The sequence below is a fragment of the Canis lupus genome, chromosome 7, assembly GCF_011100685.1.
Source record: "Canis lupus familiaris isolate Mischka breed German Shepherd chromosome 7, alternate assembly UU_Cfam_GSD_1.0, whole genome shotgun sequence".
NCBI lineage: Eukaryota > Metazoa > Chordata > Mammalia > Carnivora > Canidae > Canis > Canis lupus.
In genome coordinates, this window is record NC_049228.1 from 39,708,143 (window position 1) to 39,721,890 (window position 13,748).

The window sequence follows — 13,748 nt, forward strand, 5'->3', positions numbered from 1 at the left end:
TAACCTGCTCATGTTCCCATTAGCTAGGATCCACCCCAGGAACCTGCAAACACATCCTGGTCCACAGGGCACCCACTGGGTTGGTTAGCACACAATGCTGAGAAGAGCCTTGGCTGTGAGGCCATATAGACACCTCTCGACAAGGGCCTCGGACACACCTCTTAATCTCTGCGAGGTCTTGGGGAGCCCGAGGAAGCTGTGAGATGCTAACCCCACCATGACAGGCTCCCAGTGGCTGTCACTCCAGTCCAGCACTGTGCTCAGCCTGCACATAGCTATCCACATGCTTGGGTCCCCTTCTCCCGCGATGAGGTGACCAGGGCTGACAGTCCTGTGTGCCCCAGAGCCCTGGATCTAAGCAGCTGGGAGTTCTGGGGTGGGAGAAATGGGATCTTTGGGGAGCTCTGCAGAGCCTCAAGGCACCAGATTCAACAAAGAAGGGGGAGCCCTGGCCGCTACCCAGGGTCCCTGCAAGCAGGAGGAGTTGTCCTAATTTTGTTCTGGCAACGAAAATTAACAAATGCAGCATGAAGGCAGGGCCAGACTGAACTGAAGGACAGACAGTTAAACAGAATGTCTGGAACACGATCATTTACAGGATGATCACTCCTGGCCAATGGGCAGGAGCTGCCAACACCACCCCTGCCGCCCCCTCGTGCCCCCGCAGCCTCTCCAGAGATGCTTCAGAGACCCTCAGGCTCCTTGTAAGTTGACGCAGACAGTGTCCCAGGATGGTCCATAGGGAAGGAGGGGGAAGGGGTCATCCTGAGCCTAGACCAACTCTTGACCCCAAGAAGAATGTAGTAGAATAACTGTGAATCCCCTCCAAGGCTGAGTTATCCCCAAGGTAAGGTGTATGCTCAGGGCCTCGCGTCTTCTGGACGCTGGGACGTATATGGGCAAGGGGGCATATCCAAGCAGTATCCTGGGGGATGCCCAGCCACAAAATCCTGAGTCAGCCAATACAAGCCCAAGAATCTGCATTTTTAAGAAGTACATCCACCTCACTTGATGCAGAAAGCCCAAAGACCACACTTTCATAAGACTTTTCTCGAGCTTTCCTAAGACAGCCAGCAGTTAAGAGCCCCACGTCCGGGATCAGACTTGAGATGCACTTGCAGCTGTGACACAGGAAAGCATCCGACATCTGGGATTCAGGTTCCTAAATGTTAACATGTGGACGACGATGGCATCAAGCCCCTAGCCTGGGCCATACAAGCCACGCTCTTGGCTCCAAGCCCGGCTCATTTGTAAGTGTGGATAAATCAGCCAGGCCCCAGCCTGCCCCAAACCTGAGGCTGCCTTGCTAACACTCCCACCCTCCTCTTCCTCGCCTGGCTCCCATCAGCAGCAGCCCTGGGACGCCCGCAGATTTCGTGGCCACGGGTAGCGACCGGGTAGTGAGGTGGTAGATGAGGCGCCCCAGAGATGTGCCCAAGGAGGAACAGGAGGGAGACACTTTAAGAAAAGGCACCCTTGGGGCCCGAGCCATAAGGCAGTCTGTTTACGGCCATCTGCTTGGCTGGGCCGCTATGCGCAGAGGTGCAGACAAGGGAGGCGTCTGAACAATCGCAGAGTCAGCACGGTTTACGTAATGGGCATGGCGTTATGTAATATCGGGAGAGCTGTGAGCGTGCGCTTGCAATGACCCAGGGTGACAGCCACCCAGGGTCTCTGTTCTGCTCCCCAGATGCTTGCAAGGGGCCACAAGGCGAGGCGTCCAGGGGCTACAGAGAACGCAAGTGGCTGAGCTGTGGAGGGAGCCCTACGGGGGGAAGGAGTGATGAGCTGCAGCTCACCAACCCCCTCCCCAAGGTGTGGGGACAATGCGTTTCACTGTGCGGACCTACAGACGCGCCCGCCAGTGGGAGACCCCTGCAGGACCCTCATCGCCTCCGAGGCAGGTGGCTGGGGTCTTACCCAGCAGGCTGGAACCCCCACCCTCACAGGTCACCCCCTAGGGCCAGTGGTGGCCTGAAGTTGCCCCCATGTGCCGCAGGATGAAAGCACCAGGAGGGTCAGAAACTCACCAGTAAAGGTAGTAGAAGAAGGACAGCAAGTAGAATGCCAGCTTGCACCAGGCCTCCTTCTGGCAGTAGCTCAACGTGTCGGCATTCATGACCGCCGGCGGGTCGTAGGCTAGCTCCGAGCTATCTGCCGGGCAGTGGAAATACCTGCGGGGACAGAGGACACAGCACCCTTGGCTCTGAGGCTCGGATGGGACGTGGGAGGCCATCTGTGTCCAAGGGATCTCTACTAAGTGGTGGTCCACCTCTGCCCGCATCGTCGCCCACATCACAGCCTGGCAGTGTCCTGGAGCAGGGCGTAGCTCCCAGAGACAGGGACCCCGGCACGACGGGGATGGCACCCGCAAAGCCGCTCCAATAGAGGGAAACGTGTCACCCGGAGCTGCCTGTGGGCGCCAACAAGAGCCTCTTGCCCCAGGGGCGCAGGCACCCAGGTGGGTGTCAGCTCAGGAACAAGGGCGACTCCACCGGCCACAGTCTCTCTGAATCATTAATGACTGGGTTTATCCTCCACTCAGACCTGAACGCTAGGGGAGGGATGTCGCGTGCCTGCTGGGGTGTGGTGGGGTTCAGATACTATTCTCCTGGTGGAAGGACCCTGAACAGCCAAAGACCATTGGCTATGATGGGGACAGGGCAGCAGAGGGACCTGGGGCAGGAAAGCACAGGGAGTGGGCCAGAGGGAGGCTGAAGTCTATGCAGAAACACCCAGCAGGCTCATTCACAGGAGTGAGGGCCACCCTGGGGCTGACCTCTGGCCCCGGCACAGCCTCGGAGGGCTGCTGTCACTCTGGTGGAGGCAGGAGGCCCGGCCGGAGAGCAGCTTTAGGCAGATTTCTCCAGGGCTCAGAAGAGCGCCTGGTCACTAGCAACATGGGACCTGGTGTTCCAGCCGAGCCTCACCCCCTCAGAGGACAGCGACAGTGTCGGTCATCACAGGATGCCAGGAGGACAGCATAAGCCGATTCAGAGATGCTGCTGCTCTCAGTTCTCTAGGCCACTCCTTGCCTCCTAAGCGGGAGATTCAAAATCCAGGGGCCTCTGGGGAGACCTCGTTCAGTGGGGGCAGGGGCGGCAGGGTGGCCAAGCGGCTTGGTGGAGAGAGCCGGGGCTCTGTGGCTCACCGGCCACCAGCCTGACACCTGACCTTTGCCAGCTGGCCACTGGCCCTCTGAGCCTCAGCTTTGTCGTCCGTAAAATGGGGATGAAAGTGCCCACTCCACGGGGCATCATGACGCATGGTGCTGGATGTGATACTCTGCCAAGAACAGGACTGAATGGAGGTGCCCGGGCTGCTTTCCACCAGCACCCGAGAGCCAGGGCAGGAGGGGCCGAGTCCGCACAACGTCCCGGCCTGGGCCCGGGGGAGGCAGGAGCAGAAGCCCAAGGCAGACGGTGTTCAAGGACTCTCATTTTCAAAGGACCCTCCTCTCCCCATTTCTTTTCGTTTCCTGAGCACTTGGGAATTGCCAGAACTGACTCCACAGTCAGACAAGGTCCCCCAGGCGGGGACATGACAGCCACTCCCTCACACACGCACACGCAAGGACTCTGTGTCCACCTCTCCCCTATGCTGGAAGAGCACCAGTCAGTCTTGTAAATCCACCACATCTTTGATTCCCTGGGCTGGCGACACGCTACTAGAAGGCTCTTAAATAGATTTCTCTTGCAGGGAGGGGGCTTTCACAGGGAGCAGGCCTGGTGACAAGGACACGGGCTATAATCCATACGGTGGGGGCTGAACCAGGCCTGCTGTGTCCCAGCTCAGCGAGTCTGGGCGACAGTCCCCCTGATCTGTGTGTGACACAGGGAGGGGTCCACCTGGTGGTGTGGATACTGGGTAAGCTGAGCCCACAAAGCCCCGGGGTGGGCAGGAAACAGATTCCAACAGCACAGTGTTCCCAGCTGACAGTCATCCATGACCTCCGTGGGTTACCGTCGCTCACAACAGGACTCTCCTGGGGCGCCTGGGGGCTCCATCGGGTAGGCATCTGCCTTCGCCTCGGGCCATGATCCTGGGGTCCTGGGATTGAGTCCTGCATCAGGCTTCCTGCTCGAGGGGGGCTCTGCTTCTTCCTTTGCCCATCCCCTCCCCCTCACTTGTGCCCTGTGTCACACTCGTTGGCTCTCTCTATACATCAAATAAGTAAATTAAGTCTTAAAAAAAAAAACCCACAGGACTTTCTTGTGTCCCTGAGTCATTTCCCTTTTTCCCTAAAGCTGCACTTCCTCCTACTCTAGGTCAATGGCGCCACCCCTGCCAGCCCCACCCCTGCCAGCCCGCAGAGCCGAGGCTGCCCTTGCCCCACCCCTGCACCTGCTCACTGGCCGAGCTCACATCCACAGACCCTCTCTGTCCATCCCCACTTCCATCACGCAGTAACCCTGGGGGTCCAGTTCTTGTGTCTCTTCACCTGAGATTCCACTGTGATCACCTAACTGGACACGTCCTCCCAAGTTCACCCTCCTCCCCTCTACTCAGTGGCCATGGTCGCTTTCCTAACACCGAGTCAGGTAGTGCCACTTTCTCCCCCAAAAGTTTCTGAGAGCTTCCATTCCCTACAGAATACGTTGATTCCAACGCCCCCATCAGAGAGTTCTGGACCCTCCATGCCTGACCCCTCTGTGGTCCATCAAGCCCACATCCACCGTCCCTCCGAAAGCCGTGCATCCAGCCACACTAACCCAGTGCTGTCCTACCTCCGAGCTTGTGCTGGGCTCGCCCCCCACCTGCAGACTTCGCAGTGACCCCCTGCCTGTTTGCCCTAAATTTCTCTGCACGTCTGCGCGCATTCCTCACGTCTGCTAAGAATCTACTTCCCTCCACCACTGGGATAAACGTGCGTCAAAGGTGAAGATTCCATCTCACACCCACGTTGGACTCCCTTACAGGGCCGGGCGTGGGGCATGTCTCCCAGGTGCACTAGATGAAGGAGAATGTGCTGCAGACGTGACAAATGCCAGCTATGTTTCATGGTAAGAGGACGATGAGGAAATATGTGGGGCACAGCAGTGCTGGGAGCAAGGGGTCAAGGGTGCTTGATTCACCTGCACGGCAGCATTCTGCACCTCGGTTTCCCCTTCCTACCTCCTACGTCCATATGGCGACAGCATTTTACAAAGTCCAAATCACGTGATCGGATGCCTAGTCTTGACAGAGAATAGAATATTTAAAATCAGAACTGTCCCAGAAAATCCAGCCCATCTGGTAGATGCTTTTTTATTCAGATATTATTCAGGGGCACCTGGGGGGCTCAGACAGCTAAGCCTCTGACTTTTGGTTTCAGCTCAGGTCATGACCTCAGGATCGTGAGTGGTGGAGCCCCATGTCAGGCTCCTTGCTGGGGTGGAGCCTGTTCAGAATTCTCACTCTGTGCCCCATCCCCAGGACAAACAAATCTTTAAAAAAAAAAAAACAGAGGGCAGTCCAGGTGGCTCAGTGGATTAGTGCCGCCTTCAGCCCAGGGCATGATCCTGGAGACCCGGGATCGAATCCCATGTCAGGCTCCCTGCGTGGAGCCTGCTTCTCCCTCTGCCTGTGTCTCTGCCTCTCTCTGTGTCTCTCATGAATAAACAAAATCTTAAAAAAAAAAAAAAAAAGATATAATTCACATGCCAGAAAGTTCACCTTGTTAAAGTACACGATCCAGTGATTGTTAGCATGTTCAGAGAATTGTCCTGTTATCACTAGCACCTAGTTTGGGGACATCTTCACACCAAAAGAAGTAAGTCCACACCTGTTAGGAGGCCCCACCTGACCCTCCCGGCCCCTGGCAACCACCGCCTACTTCCCTTCCCTTCAGACTTGCCCCTTCTGGACATTTCACATGAATGGCCTTTTGGGACTGGCTCCTTTCACTTGTCGAGCTCTCAGGGCTCATCCATGTCGCAGCGCATATCACTACATCACTGCCTTTTATTACCAAATAATGTGTCTTTGCAAGGACATACCGTGTGTCTGTCCATTCATCTGTTGGTAACCATGTGGACTGTTTCCATTTGGGGGTGATTTTGAATAGCTGCAGCTGCTTTCAACAACGATCCCTGTGGGCTGAGGCTGCAGCATGTGGAGCTGGTGAGAGAGGCCTTCCCTCACGGGGTGCCATCTGCGAGTAGCTTGCAAAGAAGGCCGCGGAGAACAGGTCTCCAAAAGGCAGAGAAGGGAGGGAGGCACAGGGCAGCCAGTCTGTTTGGGGGTCATTGTCTCTGGAGGGCCGGTGCCCAAGCAGATAGGAGGAAGCACAGAGCAGCCCCACCTCCAGACTTACCTCCAGAAGTGATAGAAAAGTAGAGGGACGTTCAGCCCCAGGGTGAGCCACTCCTGAGCACACAGGAACATGATGCAGAAGAGGCTGTGGATGCAGTATTCTGGTAGCACCAGCTGCAGGGAGGCAGAGACACAGGCCTGCATTACACGGGGTACGGTCACTCCTGCCCCCAGGCTGCCAACACACTGGCGACCCAGAGGCCTTCCTGCAGTGGCACCGAATCAGATGTAGCCCATCTCTGCTACATCCTCCTCCCTGTGGCCCCACAGCCACACTTCATGCCCACGTGCAGCAAACACAGGCTCTCAGGCACCCTACTTACCAGAATGGGCTATTGCTTCTAGGGGTCATCCTTGCCTGGCCGTGGAAAGCGAGAAGAGAAACACCCGCGATCCTGTAAGTGCCCTGCTCCTGGCTTTCCAGGCCTACGTACCCTCCTCTACAACCTGGCAAACCTAAAGCAAATACGTGTTTTTGTTTCAAATGTGGGCGGGCCAGGAAAAACAGAATTTCTCCTGATGGTAGGTGGACCAGGGGAGCCCAAAGATAATGGCAGTGACAATGGAGAACAGAGAGGCCAGCCTGGACCAGGAGATGCTGGGGGAGCTGGCAGGAAGACCAGGCTCCCCAGCCCCAATGCAGCCACGCCAGGGATAAGTGTTAAAAAGAGTATTTATTTATTTATTTATTTATTTATTTGTAAAAAGAGTTTAAAGTCATTACAAACTCCCCAGGATATTTACGTCGTAACAGAAATCAAAGTTGTGACTGTAAAGAAGAAATGTGGTTCCCCAGGCCAGTAAAGAAACCCAGAGATGGAGAGGGAGTGCACCATCTTCCCCGTCACGTAGGAGCCAGTGCGAGGCCCATTGTTGAGCCGGCATGAATGCCTCTGAGCTCCGAGAAAAATCTTTCCAGCCAGTTTCGTGGGCTGATCTCAAATGCTGCTTCCTAAGGGAAGCCCCGCTCAGACCATCCCTCACCCCTGCAGCTCCTGCAGCCCTCTCAGGCCCGCTTCATGCTCCCTGACCTCACCTGGCGGACCTCCTGGACCTTCCCCTCCCCCAACGAGTCAGTGTCTCCTCCCACCCCCAGCACACACGCCCGCGCTGTCTCCTAGACTGAGCAAGTATGGGATGCGGTGAGGCGGCCAGGGTGTGGGTCTGCGGCAGGGGCTGCTGGCCTTACGGATGCAGCCTGGCTCACCAGCCAGGGCGTCTGTGGACAGAAAACAGACCGCCTCAAACTGTCCCATCTTTGGGCTCCTTCATCCCTCCCTGTGTTCACGGGGCTTAACTGCCCCAGACGACCCTGTAAGAGATGCGCTTCATGACCAAGCAGCATCTTCCTTACCCAGGAGTCTGCTCAGGGATGAACGTGTGGACCCATGCCTTGGAATCGAGGAGCTCTGGAGTCCCACCAATGGGGCCAGCTTTCCAGACACAGCAGCCCAGGTCACAGCCAGCCTGCAGGCCTCGGCCACCGGGGAAGAGTGGGCATCCCCACAGCCCCTCCTCACAGGACCGCCCACCAAGTGTCCCGGCTGCAGCCCTGCTCACCTCCCCTGCGGAGTCCATGCTGGATTTCAGGCCCAGGGCCTCTCCCATCTTCAGGGCTTGATTTACAGTGGAAGCTTCAACCTTCCAAGCAGGGAGGTTGGTCACTGTCACCACACAGAGGGAAACTGCCAACCGTGCTCTTCTGGGGCCTTCTCCCAGTGGCCTCATACTGTCTCTGGACAGCACCCCTACCAATGGGAGAGGCTCCTCCCATTTCTCCCCCACCTCGCTAGAGTGTGGGGTCCCTTCCCGCTTGCTTCCAGCCACAATGGTGTGGACATGAGGACCTGCCCCTCACCCCGGGGCTGGTGACAGGCTGCCAGGTGTCCACACTGGCTGCACAGTGCCCACCTCTGGGGAATCACACTGGGTGAGTCACACACAGCAGCACGCCAGCAGCCAGGCCCTGGCACCGGCCAGCCAATGCCACCCACTCTGAGGCCCTTCTCTCCCCGACACTGCGAGGGCATTAGGGTGGGGAGTAGCCCATCCACCCAAAACTCCAGGTGAGAAGAGGGCCCAGGTGATGGAGGAGCATGTGAGTGTGAACAGGCCAGTGGCCTTTAAGCTGCTGAGATTCAGGGGTTGCCTCTCACCATAGTATGATTTGACCCATCTAGTCAGACACAGGACAAGGTACCTGTGGGAACAGTGGGGCCAGGCTCATCCCTCTATCCCCCAGCATTGCCCCTCATGAGCATGGCCAGCACAGCGGGGCCGATGACCATGGGGCCATCATGCTCATCCCCACGTGGCAGCTGGACTGGATGCTCCACTCTGAGCTCACCTGCTACATACAGATCACCTTGACCCTTGACCCCAGTGAGCACACCCTTGACCTTGAGCCACATCCCCACACTGGAGTGGGTTGGGTTTTCCTAAGAAAAGCTGCTGAATGACACCAACCTCATTCTCCCCCCAGTGAACAGAGGAGCTGCCTCCATGCAGGTGTGGTCCATGCAAGGAGGAAGCCCCACTTGCCTGATTTGCAGAGCCAGAAACACTGACTATGCCACCCCATGCAGGTCTGGTGGGACTGCGAGGGGCTGCACTCACTCCACCCAGAGCAGAGGACGGGGACACCTCACCACTCAGGGAGGCCAGAGGCCCACAAACAGGGAGAGGCGCCCTAGGGACCCAGCAGAGGGTGGGTCCAGCACAAGACACCTGGAAGGGCCACCACCTCACCATGTACTGGCATGGAGCCCGGGGCAAATGTGACTTTACTCCCTCTGTGAGGGCCTCACTCTGGGAGCACGAGCAGAGCTTGCACTTGTCCAGGAAGACCTCACTGATTTCACCCACTCCCCAACCTCTACCATCACTCGTGACTCCCTGCCCAGGCTCCCAGGCTCGCCATCTCATCCAGGCAGAGCCTGGATCTCACCCAGATATTTCCCAACCTCCGGCCTCTGCAAAGCCACCCTCACGGACGACCCGTGGCTGCCCACAGCCACCGGCTCTGACTCCTCCGTGTCACCTGTTCCCTCTCCTATCTGCCATTTTTCTTTCACTGCCACTTGTGGTTGTTCTTCCTCTTTTATTTCTACTGCCCCTACTGCCCTGGGCCTCCGCACCCCCTCCCAGGGCCAGGGCAAGAACATTCTGGCAGGTTTCCTTCCTTATACACATGCACTGCGTCCAGCAGAGCACTCACCCTCGGCTCAGCTCCTGAATCCACAAACATGTTCTCCCGGCGATTGTACTTGATTTGTCTTCAAAGTGATTTAACTGCATTTGCATGTCTTCCCATCCACTGGCGTGTGTGTTGTGTTCTTTCCTGGCTTTAGCCCACAAACAATCTGCTGCTGGCTGGTAGTCCTACGTGTTACGGGAGTGGGATGCAATGAGGCTGCACCTTTGTCTTACTTCACCCCTGACAGGCAGAGGGGCTGCAGGATGCCAAGGCACTCTCTTGGTGCACAGAGAGAGGGATGTGAAAGAGCAGAAGGATGGGACCTCCAGGATGGCGGGGAGGAGGGGATGATGGTGCAGAACGAGCCCCACGGCCGCGTACCTGCTCCTGCCTCTCACCATACATCCCAGGTGGACGGGCCAGCTGAGTCGCTGGAGAAAGTGTGCTGGGACCACACACATACTGAGAGCCACTGGGAAGCCACACAGGGAAGCCACCAGGGCTGTGTTCAGCTTGCAGGGAGTGGCAGCTGTGAGACCCAGTCTCCGTGGACTCAGACAACAAGCTTTCCACTACAAGCACATTGGGCTCAAAATATTCGCCTCCACCTCCAAGTGTTATATGAGTTCTGATAGTTACGTGACGGTCACTGTGTGGTCCTAAGAAATGCAGCTAACCCTGTGGGGTCTTAGTTCCCTTATCTGTAAATGCCAGCCCCCATGGCCTAGGAACACAGCCTGTCCTATGGAGGAGGCTGCTCTGGGAGGCGAAGCCGCGTCAAAGGCAGAGGTGCACTGTCATGACCCTTATTGTCACTATCATGTACCAGCTAATCCACACTCAGGTGGGTCACTTGTCGCTCTTACCCAGGACCGATTTTGGCTTCCTAATTCTCCACCTAGTCTCCCCTGAACCACACACACACTGAAACAAAGCCCCCAGCTTCCCCAAGTGGGGAGAGAAACCAAACCTGCCTCTCCAACCATGAAAACCCAGGCTCTGCCTGTTTTTAAGGACGTCTAGGTCTCTGTGTCTATCTGCCCCAGGGCCCATGGGTGTGAAAAAAAAGGATAACACCCTTTCATTTGATTCCCCAAACAGGAGCCCTCCTGGATGAGCAGGGAAGAGGCAATCTTTTCATAACCACCCAGGTGGAGATACCGGCTCTGCTGTCCCCAGGTGAGTAATTGCACAGCTGATTCACCTCAGGGGAGGCACGATGGGACGGAGGGAAAGAAATGTCGCATGCCTGGGAACCTGGGATTCTGCTGCACTGGAAGATTAGGAGAAAAGCATCCCAAGTGCTGGCAGGAAACCTTCTTCTGAGTCCCTTTGCTCGAAGGAGGGCACTTTCTCTGCAGTCACTCTGGGTAAACCACTCCTGGAAGGCAGCGGGTTAGAGCCCATGCCAGGTGGGAGCAAGGAGCAGGGAACAGTTTGGGCTCCCTGGCCAGCCTCCCTAAAGGCCTCTGATCCCCTCGTGCTGTGGACTGGCGCCCTGGCCTCCCATGGCATGATTAGCCGGGACACCCCAACAGCTAGGCTTGGGGTTAGGCTGACCTGAGTGACCATTTAATGGTGCCAGCCAGTTCAAGTGTTTGACTTCCTGAAATTTGCATCGATGTTCAAAAAATATCCTAAGAGGTGAGCGGATGACCCTGGCACATAAGTACCTAGCACAGAATCGCCTAGAGTAGACGTGAAGAGCCACCATGAGCTAATGTGATGTGTGCTGATGCATGTCCCCAGGAACCATGGGCCTCAGGGCAGCCCGGGTGGCTCAGCGGTTTAGTGCCTACTTCAGCCCAGGGTGTCATCCTGGAGACCCGGGATCGAGTCCCACGTCGGGCTCCCTGCATGGAGCCTGCTTCTCCCTCTGCCTGTGTCTCTGCCTCTCTCTCTCTCTCTCTCTGTCTCTCATGAATAAATAAAACCTTTTAAAAAAAAAAAAAGGAACCATGGCCTGGCTCTGCGCCCCGCACAGCCAGCAGCATCCTTGTTGGCATCATTGTCAGGGTCTAGGTCAGACCTGCTTGGTTGATCCCAGGGACTGGGCCCAGCCTCGAGGGGAGCCAGTCCCCGATCATTTTCCCTGTGGGCCTTTTCTGTACACCAAAACCCACAGAGAATTGGACAAAGACAGCAAGAGGTGTTCCCTACCTGGGTCCCAGCATGCAAGGACAGAAGAATCAAATTGGTCCACCCTCTCCTCCACCCACCCTCCCTGAGCATATTTCATCCAAATCAGGGGAGTTTCTGGGGCTCTCTTGCCCACATGGACTCACTTCTCTGCAACAGTGGCCCAGGGAGAGAAGATAGGGGTGAACCCACATCCCCACTGCCCACTGCTCTTGGCTACCCAGCCTGAGAATGGTCCAGTTCACAGCTCAGCCCCACCCTCAAGGTGAGACAAAGCTGTGTCACCTGCCACACATGTTAGACACTCACACCGTCACCTGGGATTGCTCTGGCTCTCCCATACCCTGCCACAGGCCCCAGAGCTACAGGATCCTTCCTGCCCTGATGGCTGGCCATTGGCTAGGGTACCCCTGGCCCTCCTGCCCCTTCTCATGAGCCCTGACCACTGGCCACACCACATGCTGGGGAAATCCTGCACCTTGATCCATGAGGAGGTGTGCCTGCCCAAACCCACAGGGAAGAAGGTTCCTTCTGTCCAAATTCAAGGGTCTAGGCAGTTCCTGCAGGAGAGGGAAACTAGGAGCAGATGGAACAGAATGGGCTTGCCAACCACTCAGCTCCCTGGACCTCCCACCCTGCCCATTTCCTCAAGCATCACCCTCATAGCTGTGCTCCCCAAACTTCCTGGTACCTCCAAATCAGCTGGGGCTGTTGCTAAAACACAGATGGCTGGGGCCCACCCCCAGAGTTTCAGATTTTGTAGGTCTAGGTGGGCCCTTCCGTGCTGGGAACATGTCCCTCACACGGTGCTCCCTGGACCGGCAGCACCAGCATCACCCAGGAGCTTGTGAGAAAGGCAGAATTGGGGTTCTGCTCCAGACCCGCGGAACCAGAACTGATACTCTAACAGAATCCCCAAGGGCTTAGAGCACATTCAAGTTGATGGCACTCAGCACCGATTCCCGAAGTAGGACCCACCAGCCGCCTGCACCACAATCGCCTGGGGTGCGCACGTTAAAATGCAGATTGCTAGGTTCTTAGCAGTCTACTCCGGGCCAGGAATCTGCCCAGGTGATTTTGTTAAACAGTTGTGCTAAGAGTCACAGGCCAGGGATGTGAAGAGGACACGAGGCACAGACTTCCCTTCCAAAGACCTCACCCCCAACCCCCCTCTATCTGCGGGGCTGTGACATCCTGCCCTCGTGGACTGTCCTGGGCAGGCAGCCTGCAGAGGGGAGAGCAGTGTCCCCAGCCGCCGCCACGCAGGAGAACACCCTGGGGAGAAACCTCCAAGGGTTGGCCTGGCATCTTCCTAGGACAGGTGGCCGCGGGGGGGTGGGGTGCTGTCCTACAACCTCCTTCACCACCCGAACCCCGCTAATTGCCTGTGCTCCCCCTCCCCACCCTCTATGGCTCCTTTCTCGTGTCCTTGGCTTTCCAGATTTGGGAGGCACCTCGTTCCTTTTGGGTTCCTCCAACCTGCCTCTTGTCACTGTTTTTAGACACACTTGCATTTCAAAAGCCTCTCTGCCACTTCCTCACACACTGCTAGCTGGGACCCAAGAGCCCCGTGAAGGGGGTAAGAGTGGAAGTCCTCTCTCAACACCACCTTTTCAAAGGGATGGAATCCTCTTACAAGTGCATGCGGAGTCTGGAGATCTGAAGTCACCCTCGGCTATCCACTCCTGTACTCCTGGTCTTTAAGCCAGGGATGGTGAGGGGAGGAACTGTGGGCAGGATACAGGGAGTGATTACGCAGAGCTCAGACTATCTGAGAGACGAGATGCCAACAGGAGGGAATGTTCTAGAGGCAGAAGGGCAGAGGGGCAAGGATTTCACCAGCACACCTGCTGGTGCTGAAGAGCCCACATTCACACTCAGCAGATATGTACTGTGAGCACTCACCGGGCATGAAGGCTGGTAGACCACAGTGTGTATTGTGTGCACGGTGTGCATGTATGCACAGTGTGCATGGAGTCTGCAGCACAACCAAACGGGAGCCTGAGCACAGAGGGGCAGTGTGCGAGCAGCTCAGGGCAGGAAGTGGGGAGACAAATGCTCGCTCTGCACGTGCTCCTTGGAGGTGGGAGGACTCTGCTCTGGGGAAGGCAGAGGGCAT

General features: G+C 56.8%; 1 protein-coding gene and 1 long non-coding RNA gene across 3 annotated transcripts in view; one reads left to right on the forward strand and one right to left on the reverse strand.

Moving 5' to 3' along the window:
* CNIH3 (cornichon family AMPA receptor auxiliary protein 3) overlaps window positions 1-13,748 on the reverse strand; it is a 103,060-nt gene that overhangs the window by 13,536 nt on the left and 75,776 nt on the right. The window contains exons 4-5 of the mRNA XM_038542871.1: window positions 6,296-6,408; window positions 2,031-2,174 (exon numbers count right to left, since the gene is read on the reverse strand). Coding sequence (XP_038398799.1) covers window positions 2,031-2,174; window positions 6,296-6,408 — 257 coding nt within the window. The remainder of the gene's footprint in view (window positions 1-2,030; window positions 2,175-6,295; window positions 6,409-13,748) is intronic.
* On the forward strand, window positions 6,017-11,363 carry LOC111096721. 2 transcript variants are annotated; one of them, XR_005362319.1, is made up of 4 exons: window positions 6,017-6,102; window positions 6,640-6,691; window positions 10,592-10,669; window positions 11,240-11,333. It is a non-coding gene; the product is annotated as an uncharacterized LOC111096721 (long non-coding RNA). The 2 variants fall into 2 exon arrangements; XR_005362318.1 differs by having other exon boundaries at window positions 10,592-11,363.